The 16,368-nt window shown below is 42.7% G+C and overlaps 1 protein-coding gene across 13 annotated transcripts in view; it reads left to right on the top strand.

Annotated features, from left to right (window-relative positions):
* AAK1 (AP2 associated kinase 1) overlaps nucleotides 1–16,368 on the top strand; it is a 194,963-nt gene that overhangs the window by 130,405 nt on the left and 48,190 nt on the right. For all 13 annotated transcript variants that reach the window (XM_056571427.1, XM_056571426.1, XM_056571422.1 and 10 more), the window contains exons 5-11: nucleotides 4,097–4,218; nucleotides 5,857–5,938; nucleotides 6,844–6,976; nucleotides 8,782–8,885; nucleotides 11,416–11,495; nucleotides 14,856–15,010; nucleotides 15,632–15,906. In XM_056571427.1, the coding sequence (XP_056427402.1) occupies nucleotides 4,097–4,218; nucleotides 5,857–5,938; nucleotides 6,844–6,976; nucleotides 8,782–8,885; nucleotides 11,416–11,495; nucleotides 14,856–15,010; nucleotides 15,632–15,906 (951 nt within the window). The remainder of the gene's footprint in view (nucleotides 1–4,096; nucleotides 4,219–5,856; nucleotides 5,939–6,843; nucleotides 6,977–8,781; nucleotides 8,886–11,415; nucleotides 11,496–14,855; nucleotides 15,011–15,631; nucleotides 15,907–16,368) is intronic.

Here is a 16,368-nt window from a genome sequence, read left to right as displayed (position 1 = left end):
GTTTTCACGTTTCCTCAATACTGCAAAGCGGTGGGCGGTGTCAGAGCGGAGATGTGTTCGATGGGTGTGACACCTGAAGTCGCTGCTGTGCTTTTCCGCTGCATGCCTGGAGACTAATGTGACCATTTAGCTACGTTTGGTACTGTTGCCTTTGAGATGCCCATTTTGTCAGTCGCTACATCTCTGTTTTTTACATATGTTTTCTATGTGTTTTTGCTTTTAATCAATAACGATGATTTTTGCATACCATTTGTGTCTGTTACAGTATATAGGTTATGCAGATTTATACATAGGCCGCCATCACTCAGGTGAGAGGAGGATGTATGGAGACCGGTCTTTTTCTTGAATACGGTGGCATCTGGCATCTCAAGTGCTACTTGACAGCCTTAGAAATCTACGCCAGGTTTTAATGAGTTTAGCACGCCGCTGGGGACCCCCGCAATCTCTCATGCTGGAGTACCCCTTTAATTTGTGACTTATTTCTGACTAAAACTGGTGTTCTAACTGTTACACCCCCAGAGTTTTTGTCCTTTTAATATAATAGGTTAGCTTAGATTATTCTTATGGGTAATACTCCCTTGGTCACTATAATCCAGTGACCAAGTCACCTTCACGCGAAGCGTTTCTGTTGCTAGTTGTAAAGCGACATCATCAGGGGTGCTTTATGGAGCAATAGGAGTATAATATAAGAAGACAGATATATTGTAATAAAACACTGTCATGTATGCTCTTAAATGAATAAGAAAAACCGTATGGGTCACATGAAGCCTTTTGCCAGCGAGGGTCCCTCTATAAGTCTTCTAATCGGATGCCAGTCCGAGGCTAATAGAGGGACCCTAGCTGGCAAAAGGCTTAAAGTGACCCATACGGTTTTTCTTATTCATTTAAGAGCATACATGACAGTGTTTTATTACAATATATGTTATCTTATATTATAATCCCATAAGCTGTCACGCCCCCTCCCATAGACTTGCATTGAGGGGGCGGGTGTGTCGTCACACAGGGGTGGAGTCGTGACGTCACGCTCTTACGTCCCCATGGTCGGGTTGGTATTAGCCTCCAGTGATTTCGGAAGCCGTTACAGGCGGGTGCCACATGGTAGAATGCGGGGGTCCCCAGCTGCAGGACCCCCGCGATCAGACATCTTATCCCCTATCCTTTGGATAGGGGATAAGATGTCTAGGGGTGGAGTACCCCTTTAATTGCTTTATATTTTAATGTTCAAATAAAAGTTATATTTTAGGCACCTCTAACACATAGTTTTTTGGTCAGCTGGTGATTAATATTTTTCTGTAATATGCCTAGAGGATTTATACTACTGGTCGTGTACAGGACCTTAAATTTCTTATTGTGCTAAATTTCATTAGCTGAGATTATTTCTTCTTCTTAGGGCTGTATTACACAGTCCAATGCCTGTCCGCTTAACAAGCCGATTGCCCGGATTTGAATCAAACCGGCAGATCTGCATGAACGATCACTGGATGGTTTGTGCAACCCTTTACTATGGTTACCTGTCGACTGCACATCTCCTTTTACACAGGAAGACGTGGCTGTCCATCTGCTGATTGCTGGCCCTATTACAAAGGGTGACCTGCCTGTTCTGCCCATAATCTCCTCATGTAATAGGGCCCTAGGGTCCCTTGACAATAAGTGGACCACAAAGTTTCATCCTCTGGGGACTCCCAGTGATCAGCTGTATTCTGTGTGGAAATCTGGCAGTAAGTGTTCACTAAGCATTATGACTGGATGATTCTGGACAGGGCAGTTCCTCATGAGAAAGACACGTAACTGCTCCAATTGCCCCCCGGCAGCCTGGGCACAACGGACTGAAATACTGTTCAGTAGACTACAACTTTAGTAAGAAGATTTCAAAGAAATGCTTAAATCACTGTAGTAATGTGCCCTAAGACATGTATGCATAATAATATGCATGTGTTAATATGTAAAATACCTTTTGACATATGTCTTACTGTGATGAGTTGATTTGGAGTTGGTTTTCCACTGGAGAACCTCTTTTATTGTCTCTAAGGCTAATTTCGCAGGAGCGTACTACGGGCTCATTTTTGCATGCATTCTATGGCGGCAAGTTTTGGCTCTACCAGGGATCTACAGACCCAAACTAATAGTATCCTAGTGATCTATGATTCTGCTCTCTCAGGTTATTAGACCTGTGGTTGTGCTGGGACTTGAAGCCGTAGTACATGGGTAAAAAATGCACCCATATCACTCCCATGTGAGTTTAGTCTAATTCTTCAAAAAATGACTTCTGATTCAGCGTCTTTTTATGGAGACCAGTTCTGCTGACGGCAGCTGCTGTCCGGGTTCATATCATAGGGTGAATCGCTGTTGCTATTGCTGGTTTCCTGCTACTTGAACCTTGTGCCTATTGCTCATTGTCCTCCTATGCAGATGAGGTTCTGCACTTCAAACATTTCCATCATCAGCAGATAAGTTCTCTAAATTGTCAATCTGCCTTCTCATCCAGTATTTCTAAAGCTTTTTGTAGGCAGCCATAAAACGATATGGTGTTCACTGCTGGAACCAATATCCTGTACCCAGTCTTCACCTTCTGCCTGTTGTACTTCCTGTTCTTAGAACATTTTTCCGATTCTAATTTAGGAATGGTTGTACCTCACTTTTATGCAGAGAAAGTTCTAAGTATTATTAAGTTTACCTTCTGTTTAGTTTTTTTTCTCCTTATTTTTCATCACGCTTGCCAACACAAAAAAAAAATTCAGCTGCTTTCTCAATAATAGAACCTTCTGTGGGTCCAGATAGGCTAGGCCTATGGTATCTACTTTTGGCTTTAACCATCGGAACCTAATTTGGCATGGCTATCCAGTATAACCAAACTTAAAAATCAATTGTGCTTCTCCTTTATAGTAGGATGACCCCAACATGGAAGATAAACATTACATTAATCATTCTGCTTTGTGGCCAACCATTATTAGTGTCAGGGACCTGGTTTAAGAAGCACTCTAGGTTTTTTGCCTACATTGTGCAGTATCCACCATCAATAAATAATGTAGAGGCTCTTGTGTATATCCGTTTTGGTTGATCTGTCATATATGGGATGTCTGCCATCTTGCTTTTTTTCTTTTCCCTCTGAAATCCTATTACATGCCACATTTCCTATATTGCTTCTGCCTTTGCAAAGGCAGAGAGGGCAGAGCCTCCTCACTGAACTGTCTCTGCTCAGAGTACTGCTCTGCTCTGCTGTTGCAAAATTACAACTCCAGGCCTTTGGCTGTTTGGGCATGCTTAGAGTTGTAGTTTTGCAACAGTTGGAGGCACACGGATTAGAAAACATGGCTATAGACTCTTAGTGTATTCCGCTTTCGCCTGTCTCCTTTTGCTCTTACATGCAGGAAGCAGGGGAGAACAGTGTGACGTTGTATGCCATAGAAATGCACTGCAGATTTTGCAGATAGCAAAAAAAAAGTGTGAGTCAGGGAAGTTGCATAACTCTGCAGGTAATTCTTATATGGACTCACCTACTTTATCACTGTGCTTCTGGTCTCTTAGGGCAGAAATGATCTCTTCAGCATCACACTATGCATACATATAAAATGGAGGGTAGACCATGGTTGGGAGGCATCTGAGAGCAGCCAAGGGGAATCTGATAGGTGTTAATAGTTAACAGGAATCAAATCATACGGAAGACTGTTCTCTTCTCTACACAAGAAAGAATATAATTTAGGTGTCCACCAGCATTTATTAATGGACTTAAAATAATTGTGGATGCAGCTGAGCTGGTATAATACACATTACACTGCAGGAATGCTGGTAGAATTTTTTAACCATATACGGAAAACTCACTACGGTTCTACTTTAAATAGTATTGCATGATTTAAATTCATGGAATGTAACACTACTTGTATCCACTGCAACTTGGTTATGGATATTCATGTTGTATAGTCTTCCCCTATATATGTATACTGAGCTAACAAGTTGTCTTTAGGTCATTTTCTTGGGACTGGTGCAGGAAATGCAAAACCCTGTACCAGAGCATATAAATAGGATCTGTAAAACCCCATAAAATCATCACTGTTATCATTGTTGGTGATGGAGTTCCCTCTTTTATGTGCACTTACAGGTGGAGAATATCCTATTACATGATCGTGGTCACTATGTACTGTGTGACTTTGGGAGCGCAACAAATAAATGTCAGAATCCTCAGACTGAAGGTGTGACTGCGGTGGAGGATGAAATTAAGAAGTGAGTATAAACTAGAGTGACGGGGGGCGCTGTATGATGTTCCAGGACATCTTACTTTCCATAATTGTTCAATAAAAGTGATCATTGGAATCGTATGAATGTGATGGTTATTACTCCTATATTTTTGGTTTGGTTTACTCATGGGCTTGCACTTGTCGATTACCCACCAAATCAACTAAAAGTCCTTATATTTAATATTTTCGTAATTACTATTTATCTGTTTACTTTGTGTGGTATTCAAGCACATGAGGCTGAGCTGCAGTACCAGATGTAGCCAGTGAATAAGAGTGGTGCTGTTTTTCTGTAAAAAGCTGTTATTTTATCAAACCACTCTTTAAAGTTCACATACACCCCTATGGACAAACTTTTTAGGTCCCCTGGTGATACAAAGATGCTCTACTAATGCTGGGTTCACATATTTCCGGCTCTGTAAACCCAGCTGAGACTCGCTGCAACTGATGCCACAAAAGAGCATCAGTTGTTTAGGATCCAGGAATTCATGTTTTGTGCATGCTGGACAGGGGAACGCCGCAAGATGCACTGTCCAGCCCACATGCTGTGTGTTCCACCGTCAAACTTGAAACCCCGGATGAATGTGAACTGTCCCATCTTTCTACAGAACCGGGGGGGGGGTGATGCACATATGTGAAGGTGGCCTAAGGTGTGTTCACATGCGGCAGATATGTTACACAACTTCTGCAGAAGTTCCTTTCATCTGAAGGAGGTTTGCACATGTTAGGCTGGGTTCACATATGTCCTGCGTGAACCCAGCCAAAAACTTAACACAACTGATGCTACAACTGATGACGACGTGCATCAGTTATTAAGCATCCGGAGTTCATTATTGCTGAATGCTGGATGGGGGAATGCATCTTGCTGCATTCGGTGTGTCAAGTCCAATGATTGGGATCAGTTCTACCATCAGTTTCCCTCCGATGCACGCCGGAGGGAAACCCTGCCGGACAACTGATAAATGTGAAGGAGGCCTAAATAAAGCATCCCCATTCACATGTTAGGAGAGGATTTTCAGTCTCCGTAATTCCTGCAACATGTGAACATACCCAAAACAAAGTGTAACATCACTTACAGTTTTTGCAGGGGCTTCATCCCCTGGCTATACTTGAAAACGGCCTTGTGTCCCTGTCACTTGAAGAAACTATTGACATGTCGGAAGATTTGATTAGTTTGGGTCTAAATGGTCTGGATGAACAAGCCGCGAAAAGTGTGCAGCTGAGCACTTCTCTCCCTGTCCCTCCCCAGAAGGCAGGTTCATAGCAACCAATCAGATCGCTTCTTTCATTTTTTTTTTTTTTTTTTTTTTTAAAGGCCTCTGAAAAAAGAGAGGAGCGATCTGATTGGTTGCTATGGGCAACTCAGCAACTTTTCCTCTGACAGGTTTTGATACATCTCCCCCAGAGTCTCCTGCAGTGAGCCAGGTAGTGAAGAGCACAGCCCCGTGCTTCTCTCACCCTGTTCTAGTGATCGAGAGGGTCTGAACACCCAGACCTTGACCGGTCAAGTGTTTTATATGGACGCTTTAATGAACGTCTATCCTGCCTAGAGAAGCTAGCAGCTTTGATGAATTGATCCAAAATATGTTCTTTCTGTCAGGACTGATATTAGTTTCTTTTGTTCCAGGTACACCACACTTTCTTATCGGGCACCCGAGATGGTAAACCTCTACAGTGGCAAAGTGATCTCCGCCAAGGCTGACATCTGGGTGCGTCTCTTCAGTCACTGACCATATATGGTCTACCAGCCACCAGCCGGCCATTATTAGTCATTTTTGTGGGCATGAAACCTGAAGTTTTTAAAGGGGTACTCCGGTGGAAATTAAATGTTTTCAACTGGTGCCAGACAGTTACTTTTTATTAAAACAAAAATCTTAACCTTTCCAGTACTTATCAGCTGCTGTTTACTACAGAGGAGATATATATGCAGGGGTCAAATCCTGGGAAAGAAAAGTGTGGGAACTCTTCCACTCAAGGGCTGGTCCTGCAGGGCTCCCTCTAATGGGAATAGTGTTCCTGTTATGAAAAAAGTGCAGGAACTCAGTTCCCACATGTTCCTGCAGGACTTGAGCCCTGTATATATGCATATATTACAGCTCGCCAGTAGTATTATCAGAATTGCTCTCCTTAGCCTGTGTTTCCCAACCTGGGTGCCTCCTGCTTTTGCAAAACTACAACTCCCAGCACGTCCGGACAGCCTTCGGCTGTCCGGCATGCTGGGAGTTGTAGTTTTGCAACAGCTGGAGGCACCCAGGTTAGGAAACAATGTCTTAGGCTCTGCCCCATATCATACTTTTTCCAGACATGTAAATGATCAGTACAGATCCTTTGACCATTTCCGTCGGATTGTATCTCTTCCCACTATGGGCAGTATGGAGTATGTTCTCCCTGTATACGTGGATTTGCCCTTGGGGGAAGTCTGTTTCCTCCTATGTTGCAAAACTAATAGTTAAATTGTCAACATGTCTTGTCCCTACCTATGTTTCTGGGATAGGGGAATTAGATTGGAAGTTCCATTGAGGACAGGGATAGATGTGGACAGTGACATTCTCTGTACAGCGGGTGGAATATGAAATAAATAATGGGAACTAATGCTTCTAATCTTGTCTGACAGGCCCTGGGTTGTCTGCTGTACAAGATATGCTTCTTCACGCTGCCCTTCGGGGAGAGTCAGGTCTCCATCTGTGATGGGAATTTTACCATTCCTGACAACTCCCGATACTCCCATGACATGCACTGCCTCATCCGTAAGTACGGGGTGTATTACTGTGAGGAGACAAAGGTGTTATTCATTGTTTTATTGTTACTGGAAGCGCTGACTTGTAGCCCTGCAAGGAGGGGAGAACTCTCACATATTCACATCAAGCTCAAAAAAGCAACAATCTAATTCATCCAATTGTGAAAAACCTAAAAGCTGTTGTCCGTTCAAAAAAAATAAAAATTATATAAATATATATAGTGTGTGTATGTGTGTGTATAAATATATTATAAATAATATATATTTATATAGATTATGTGTGTGTGTGTGTGTATATATATATATATGTGTGTGTGTGTGTGTGTATATATATATATATATATATATATATATATATATATATATATATATATATATATATATAAAATATAAAACTCGGGGTGTGTGTGCATTTTCTAGCACAAATTCCAAACAGCTGGAGATGTTTCAATGAAACTGGTACTTGTTACCTATATGTCAACTTAAAATTTAGGATAGTTAAATTAATCCTAACCCCCCCCCCCCCCCCTATTTGTGAGAGTCAGGGTTTTGATCGCATATCCCATGCAAGTCTATGGGGATTTCAGTACCTTACTCTACAAGCTCTGTTCTGCAGCTCCTGGTGAGTGTGGTTGGTCCAGCTTGCAAGCCACACCCCTCCATCAAGCCACGCCCATCCCCTTTATGGTACAGGTCATTAGTAATAAAACTTAATATGTCATAGATTAGCCTATTTAAATTACTTTTCTAATATATTTCTTAATACATTTTTGTAACTTTATGTTAAACTAACCCCTAAAATGTAGGGCACCAGGGGTCCTTCTGGTCCTGCCTGCAGTCCTGCTTGCAGATTGTCTCCGCAGCAGCCTGGCAGACACATCAGGAAATGGAGATAGGTCAGCACAATATATAGAGTGTATAGGAGAGAGCTGAGGGGAATGTGTGCAGTCCCATCTAACACTGAACTGCTCTTGACTGAGAGTGAGGGAGTAAGTTCTCCCCAGCAGGGCTTCATATGATGTCATGCCTGCAAGGGAATGCCCCTTCCCAGTCTGTGGAGCTCAGTGAGACTGAGCAGAAGATGCAGAACAATATCAAGGTAGAAAACTAAAATATAAAGACAGTGGGTGGTTTATCATGATTGGGGGAGTGAACTGGGAGGATTAAAAAAAATGTATCAAGCTCACGACAGGTACTTTTTTTTTATGTTTGGCCCTTTTTTGTTTGGGCTGAAACACCATTTGCAAAGCCATACCCCTCCCAAATTGCTATGCCCTTTTCCCTTTTTTATGCAATGCTTCCGACTTACAAGCCACGCCCCCTCTTACAAAGTCATGACTCAGAGGTTGAAGAGGTGGAGGGATCAGCCTGTCAGTGCTCAGACTATTTGCCACACACTGCATGAAATTGGTCTGCATGGCTGTCGTCCCAGAAGAATGTCTTCAAACAGTTTGCTGAAGACAAGCCGACTTAGGACATTGATTAATGGGTCTATGTCCTGTGATCCAATGAGACCAATGGTTCAGATGGTGTCAAGTGTGTGGCGACAACCAGGCAAGCAGTATCATTGGGGGGGAATTGTCTGGAATGGTCTGGGGCTACATAAGTGCTGCCTGCACTGGGAAGCTACAGTTAATGATAAAACCATGAATGCCAACCTGTACTGTGACATATGGTACTCTCTAAAAAAGAAAATTAAAAAGGTTTATATTTCAAAATGTAATGTGTGTACCGTATGTGCTAAATGCATGCAGGTCTGAGACTGTTTCATTATAAGATTATTTTATATGTTTAATAAATCTCTTTGCTTTTAAGGGTACATGCTTGAGCCGGATCCCGACAAGAGACCCGACATCTATCAAGTGTCCTATTTTGCCTTTAAGCTAGCAAAGAGAGAATGTCCTGTAGCTAATGCACATGTAAGTGTGTGTGCTGGTAACAGATGGTTATGTTTTGTTAGACCCTTAATTTATGTCATTTGGAAAAGCTTTTGACGAGGCTTGTGACATGACAAAAGTTTTAATTGACTGAGGTCTGAGTGTTTAGACCTCCGCCGATCAGGGGAAGGATCCGGGAGATACCTGCGCTGCCATGCGCTCCTCTCCCTGCTCTGTATCACGTGAGACACGCTCCATTGGCTTACATTGAGAGTTTGTCTTGATAAAGTGAACTGGGAACTGGGAGAGAATGTACTGAGCAGGAACTTCTCCAGGCTCGTTCTCCTGATCAGTCGAGGTCTGAACACGCATCAAAACTGATTAAAACGTTTGACATGTTGCTAGGACATGTCAAAAGTTTTTCCAAATGACAGGGGCAATTTAAAGGGGTACTTTGCTGTACTTCGCTGCTCCGCATTTGGAGCAACCAAACTATGAAGAACCCCTTTAAAGGGGTACTCCGCCGCTCAGCGTTTGGGACAAAATGTTCCGATCGTTTAGAGCCGGTGCCGGGAGCTCGTGACATCATAGCCCCACCCCCTCATGACGTCCAATAGACTTGTATTGAGGGGGTGGGGTGTGACATCATGCGGGGCTATGACGTCACAAGCTCCTGGCACCGGCTCTAAGCTTTCGGAACATTTTGTCCCAAACGCTGAGCAGCGGAGTACCCCTTTAAAGGGGTTTTTCATAGTTTGGTTGCTCCAAACTCTAAGCAGCGAAGTACCCCTTTAAATTGCCCCTGTCATTTTGGTAAATTTTGGGGGGGCTTCCGATTCTATGCAGTGCACTTTTCAGTACAAATGACACCTTATCTTTATTCTGTAGGTCCATATGGTTACAAGGATACCTAATTTTATATAGGTTTTGTTTTATTTTACTCCTTAAAAAAAATAACTACATGCACCAAAATTAATATGTTTAAAATTGTCCACTTCTGACCCCTATAACTTTTTAATTTTCCTGCACATAGGGATGTATGTGGGCTCCTATTTTGCACCATGATCTGTAGTTTTTATCAGGACCATTTTTGTTATGATGGCGCCTTTTTGATTGCCTTTTATTCATTTGTTCTAGTAAATGAAGTGACCAAAAATACGCATTTCTAAACTTTTGATTTTTTTTTTTACGTTTGCGCCTTTGACCATGCGGTTTAATTAACATTATATTTTAATATTTCGTACATTTACACACGTGGCAATAACACATTTTATTTTTTTTACATTTTTTTTTTTTTTTGAAAAATGGGAAAAGGGGGGTGATTTAAACTTTTATTAGGGAAGGGGGTTAATGCATATTTATTTACTTTTTTATTTATTTATTTTTACACTATTTTTAGTCCCCATAGGGGACTATAACATTCAAGCTTTAGATTGCATACACTGATCAACGCTTCTCCATAAGAGAGCATTGATCAGTGTTAGGGAGAAAGGTAAGACATCTACCCCCGTCCTCTCAGCTGATCAGCCCACTGAGCTAGCCTGGAACGGCAACTTTGATTGCAGTGTCTAAAGGGTTAATGCTGGACATCAGCCCGATTGGCGATGTCCGGCATTAGCCATGAGTACCCACCGAGTATGATGAGTGCGCGTCATACAGTGGGAGCCCGCAGTGGACGTACATAAACGGGTTAAGGACACTGTACGGCCTTGTACACAGAGGCTTTTTTTACATGAATATTGTGTCAGAATGAAGTAAAATTGTAAATCTATGTTGTGGGGGAAAAATTTTTACGTAAGCGATATCTAACCTATTGCAGTTTCGGCCCATTGCATGATGCTAATCCCCTTTCAAAATCACTGCTCAGTCTGCAGCATAGAAAGTTAGAAATTTGCAGGAGAATTCTATGGTTTGGCACGCTTTGGATGCCTGGTTCCACAGTGGATTTTTCAGATAGTAAATTAATTGTGGGAACATAACCTTAACTATAGGTGCATCAGGATAACAAACTTCTAGGAGCATTTCATAGATAATATACTAGTATATCTATTGATCCGGGATATAGCTGTAGGTGATGTAGTGGTAACAAGACAACAGTATTACAGATGCCACATAGGTGAGGACTGTATTACAGATTTAGCAATTGGCCCTGGGGCTCTCAGCCTTTGGTTGTCACTGTGACATGTCAAAAGTTTTGAAGTTTGAGTGCAGAGACCCTCATTGATCAGGAGAATGAGCAAGGGTAAGTGTACGGCGGAAATACTCCGGACTCTTAACATTCTTTGTCTCGCTACTCTATTATAAGTCATTGGAATTAACGAGACAAAGATTGCTGAGAGCCAGGGAGTAAAGAGCGATACTGTGCACTTATCCCTGCTCTTTTTCTGATTGATGTGGGTCTCAACTCTAAGACCCTGGCCGATCAAAACTTTTGACATATCTGCTTTTTTTTTTTTTTTTTGCTTTTTTTGAAACGACAGACAGGTACACTTTTTTAAATGTACATTATCTATGTATTGTTTGTTGATGAAGGATGAGGTGTATTTAATGCTTTCTCTGTTGTCTTATTTAGGACTCCACCATCCCTGCAAAGTTGCCTGAACCAGTGAAAGCAGCAGAAGCTGCAGCTAAGAAATCCCAGCCGAAAACCAGGTAAGATTCATGGGATTGGATTCTGCTGCAACCTCTTATTTTATCCTGCATGTAAGTGGCCATACGTGCTCTGTTTTCCCAGGCAAAGAAACAATTGGAAAACCTATAATAAATGATATTGTCCGCTCAGACCTGTTATTAGGACTCCAGAGATTAGCGGCTGTTTGGCGGAAAGCAGACATGGCCCAAAAAAGCCATACTTGGTGTATAGTTTATTTATTTATTTTTTTGGGCCACAAATGCTGTGGCCGGATGTTAACTGGGAGTCAATGGGGAAATATGAAACGCCATACCTATGTAGTATTGGCTTTCTCCCCTTACCCTATTTAGAACTCCTGCTCGATCGTGTGTGCATATGTATGGGGTGTTGTGAGAGAAAGCGGTTAGCTGTTTGTCTATCTAAATTGTATGGACACAGAAAAGAGAGCAGAGCAGCACCTCAATGGAAATGGATGTTTGGGTACCAGCAGTGTGATACCCAGGTCATGGGTTGGGTATCCACAAGTTACAAAAAGGAAGAATCACTGCAGCGCAAATTTAATGGAAAAAAATGGTGTAGCTTTATTCCATCGTGTATTCAAGTGCCCTGGAATAGATGATGGAATAAAGCTACACCTTTTTTTATTTTTTTATTTTTTTGGAGTGCTGCAGTGATTCTTTTTATTAAGTATATGGCCAGGTTTTTATTTTTATGTTTTTTGCACTATGCACTAGCTTCCAGAAGATAGCTTTATCCTGCTCTTTACTTATTCCAGTAAAGTACAGTGTATGAAACCTGGTTGCCCAAAGAACATCTTAACCCCTTAACCACCAAAGATGTAAATTTACGTCCTGGTGCTGTGGTACTTAGCCCACCAGGACGTATATATTTACATCCTGTACATGATCATGTCCGGCTGGTCCAGGCTGCTGATCGCAGCCAGAGACCCGCTGGTAATGGCTGACATCCGCGATCGCATGGATTTCTGCCATTAACCCCTCAGATGCCGTGATCAATACAGATCACGGCATCTGCGGGAGTGCGGTCAGAAATACGGATGATCGGATCGCCATCATCCAGAACGACGCACGGAGGTCCCCTCACCTGCCTCCGCCTGTCCTTTTTTTCCCATTATACCCCCATAAAATGTAAAAAAAAAATAAAAAAAATAATAATAATATTTAATGCACATATTTGGTATCGCCGCTTGCGTAAATGTCCGAACTATTAAAATATATTGTCATTGATCTGTGTGAACGTAAAAAAAAAGTGCAAAATTGCTGCTTTTTTGTCACATTTTATTGAAAAAAGGATTAATAAAAAAATAAGTCTTATATACACAAATGTGGTATCAATAAAAAGTACACATCATGGCGCAAAAAATTAGCCCTCATTCCACCACTTTTATGGAAAAATGAAAGTTATAGGTGGTCAAAATAGGAGGATTTTAAACATACTAATTTGCTTATAAAGTTTGCATTTTTTTTTGCGCAACAAAATAAAGAACACATTTCATTTTTACTGTAAATTGTACAGCGTGAAAACGAAACCTTCCAAAATTAGCAAAATTGCGGTTTTCTTTTTAATTTCCCCACACAAATAGTATTTTTTTGGTTGGCCCATACATTTTATGGAAAAATTAATGATGTCATTACGCAGGACAACTGGTCATGCAAAAAACAAGCCCTCATGCTAGCCTGTGGATGAAGATATACAAGAGTTAACATTTTTGGAGGCTAGGAGGAAAAAATGAAATTGCTAAAATAAAATTGGCCTGGTCTTTAAGTTCAAAATGGCTTTGGTCCTTAAGGGGTTAAAGGTGTACTCCGGTGGAATTTTTTTTTAAATCAACTGGTGCCAGAAAGTTAGGCTGGGTTCCCACTACGTTTTCCCCCATACAGGAGCACGTACGGCAGGGGAGAGCTGAAAAGTTGCACTCCCGTATGCCTTTCTATGCGCTTCCATATGTAATTCATTTCAATGAGCCGGCCGGTATGAAACGTTCGGTCCAGTTGGCTCATTTTTGCCCCGTTCGCGCTTTGACAACTAGACCAAAAACCGTGGTCGACCACGGTTTTAGGTGCGGGGGAAAAGCGCATGCGGGGCAAAAATGAGCCGACCAGACTGAACGTTTCACGCTGGCCGACTCATTGAAATGAATTACATATGTGGGCGCATAGAAAGGCATACGGGAGTGCAACTTTTCAGCTCTCCCCTGCCGTATGCGCTCCCGTATGGGGGATAACGTAGTGGGAACCCAGCCTTAAACAGATTTGTAAATTACTTCTATTAAACAAATCTTAATCCTTCCAGTATGGATCGACCGATTATTGGATTGGCCGATATTATCAGCCGATATTCACAATTTTGTTAGATATCGGTATCGGCATGTAACCTTGCCGATAATGCGTCTTGCCCGCAATACCTGGGCCGGAGAACGGTGCTGCTGGTTGCTGTTTTGCATCTCCCACACAGCCACGGCCACCCTGTAAGAGAACCGCAGTGGCTGTCTGGGAGAGGCGCTTTGAACTCCGGCATGGCGCTGCTGCGCTTAGACGTGAGGTCACGTCACCGTGGGGGTGACGTGACCTCACGTCTAAGCACAGCAGCGCCACGTTGGAGTTCATTATGCCACCGATCAGTGCGCCCGCCGCCCTTCTCTCTCTCTCTCTCTCTCCCTGCTTTAAAATGCCCAAAAATTTAAATGCACGGAATATCGGTATAAGTTATCGACCATCGGCCTGAAAGTTCACAGGTTATCGGTCTCGACTATAAAAAATCAATATTGGTCGATCCCTACCTTCTAGTACTTATCAGCTTCTGTATACTCCAGAGGAAGTTCTTTTCTTTTTGAATTTCTTCTCCGTCTGACCACAGTGCTCTCTGCTGACACCTCTGTCCATGTCAGGAACTGTCCAGAGTAGGAACAAACCTACCCTGCTCTGGACAGTTCCTGACATGGACAGAGGGGTCAGCAGAGAGCACTGTGGTCAGACAGAAAATAAATTCAAAAAGAAAAGAACTTCCTCTGGAGTATACAGAAGCTCATAAGTACTGGAAGGATTAAGATTTTTAAATAGAAGTAATTTACAAATCTGTTTAACTTTCTGGCACCAGTTGATAAAAAAAAATTGTTTTCCAGCGTAGTACCCCTTTTAAGGGTAGGGTCACACGGGCCATATTTGGATGCGTATTTGCTGCTGCATATTTTCCTACCCATTTGAATTCGGTGAGTAGTTAAATCACCTGCATATTTTGCTGCCCAGTGACTTCAGTGGGTTGGAAAATACACAGCAAAATATGGCACGTGTGACCCTGCCATTATATTTTTGAAAATGAATAGAATGTTTGGACTGAATGTTTCCTTTCCTGGTTTGCAGGCTGACAGACCCTGTCCCAACAACTGAGACTTCCATCGCTCCTCGTCAGAGGCCAAAAGCCGGTCAGACCCAAGGAAACTCTGGAATGCTTCCTATTCAACCGGCTCTAACTCCACGGAAGAGGCCCACAGTGCAGCCAGCTACTGCCTCACCAGGTAGGTTTACTCAAAAACAAGCCCAAAATAAGTATTTTGTTTGCCTGTGATCACATGATATCTACAGTTTAGAGCAGTGTTTCCCAACCAGAGTGCCTCCAGATGTTGCAAAACTACAACTCCCAGCATGCCTGGACAGCCTTTGGCTGTCTAGGCATGCTGGGAGTTGTAGTTTTGTAACATCTGGAGGCACCCTGGTAGGGAAACACTGGTTTAGAGAACCTTACTTGGAAGAACCATGATTCTCTAGTTCAGTTGTTGCTTCTGAAGATACCTATGTAAACTGTTCATGGCAAAGATGCTTGTATTAGTGGGCTCTACTGTCATGAAAGATTGGGAGTCCAGTATCTTTAGGGCCCGTTTACACAGGGCATTGACCAAAACGATATTCGCCCTGTGTAATATGCCCAATTGATGAGGAGAGACAAACAAATTGGTCGATCGGGTCATTTTGACTCATTGAAAGAATCATCGGCCGCACATTTCCCTTTACTCATTGACAACACATGCAGCCTCACATGCCAAAATCTCTCTTATGGTCATTTAGCGTTTTGTACCAGTTCTGGTATTTGTATCCATGTATCTTTTCCATGTTTTATATATCTGTGTTTTTCTTTTTAGCGGCTACTATGCAGCCCTCAGCCCCTGCTCCTGTGCAGCCAGCTGCAAAGCCTATTACTCAGCCTCAACAAACACCTAAACCGGCTCAACCCTCACCGCAACCGGCCATCCCGGTTACCACCGCTCCACAGACTACAGCTCCTGTGCAGCCTCCTGTGACTCCTACTGCACAGCCAGCATCTCAGCAACAACAACTTTATCTCAAACAGCAGCAACTTCTGCAGCAGCAACAGGCAGCAGCGCTGTATCAGCAACAAATGATCCAGGCTCAGCAGGTTAGCCTAATGCTGGTCTATAGAAAATGACCCTTCTATGGAAGGGTCTATTTTCAAAAATTACACACAATATAGATCCTAGTGCTCTGGAATAGTTTGGTATTTGTTATCTTAAAGCGCAATTGTCATGAAATCTGGGTGCAATAACCTGCACACAGCCTTTGTACTGTGTGCAGGTGGTGGGTATAGCAGTGTTTTTACCTAATATTTGCTGGCTTTCATTACCCCAAAAAATGCTTTTGATCAAAGTCACTGATGGTCGGACAGGCGTGGCGCTAGGTACTTGATGGCCAGCTGCCGCCACGCCCACCCCCTGTATGGCAGCGCTGGGACTGCTGTGTGATTGACACACACAGATCCCAGCGCATGCGCCCTTCAGCTAATCTAGCGTACGTGCCGCTGTGTGGCATCCAGCAAGCGCTCTTTCCCCCAGCGAGCGCTTACTCCCGCCGCAGTCTTTCT

Source organism: Hyla sarda, chromosome 4, assembly GCF_029499605.1.
Source record: "Hyla sarda isolate aHylSar1 chromosome 4, aHylSar1.hap1, whole genome shotgun sequence".
NCBI classification, from domain to species: domain Eukaryota; kingdom Metazoa; phylum Chordata; class Amphibia; order Anura; family Hylidae; genus Hyla; species Hyla sarda.
Note: the sequence above shows the minus strand (reverse complement) of the source record. Positions and strands in the feature narration are given on the sequence as shown.